The 338-nt window shown below is 55.6% G+C and overlaps 1 protein-coding gene across 1 annotated transcript; it reads left to right on the top strand.

Moving 5' to 3' along the window:
- Positions 1 to 5: 5 nt before the first annotated feature.
- LOC121939769 (histidine-rich glycoprotein-like) lies at positions 6 to 333 on the top strand (the record flags this gene model as incomplete). Its single annotated transcript, XM_042482723.1, has 1 exon — positions 6 to 333. A coding segment is annotated over one exon (328 nt), but the record flags the coding sequence as incomplete, so codon positions are not given.
- Positions 334 to 338: the final 5 nt, after the last annotated feature.

The following is a 338-nucleotide window of genomic DNA, read 5'->3' as shown; positions in this document are numbered from 1 at the left end:
ACTATTCCCCCAACAACCACCACCACAACCACCATTCCCCCAACAACTACCACCACAACCACCATTCCCCCGACTACCACCACAACCACCATTCCCCCAACGACTACCACCACAACCACCATTCCCCCAACGACTACCACCGCTACAACCACCATTCCCGCAACGACCACCGCTACAACCACCATTCCCCCAACGACCACCGCTACAACCACTTTCCCCCCAACGACCACCACTACAACCACCATTCCCCCAACAACCACCACACTAACTACAACCACTATTCCCCCAACTACCACTACCATTCCCCCAACGACCACCACTACAACCACCATTCCTCC

This window comes from Plectropomus leopardus, unplaced genomic scaffold, assembly GCF_008729295.1.
Source record: "Plectropomus leopardus isolate mb unplaced genomic scaffold, YSFRI_Pleo_2.0 unplaced_scaffold59288, whole genome shotgun sequence".
Lineage (NCBI taxonomy): Eukaryota > Metazoa > Chordata > Actinopteri > Perciformes > Serranidae > Plectropomus > Plectropomus leopardus.
This window is presented reverse-complemented; position numbering and strand designations above follow the sequence as displayed.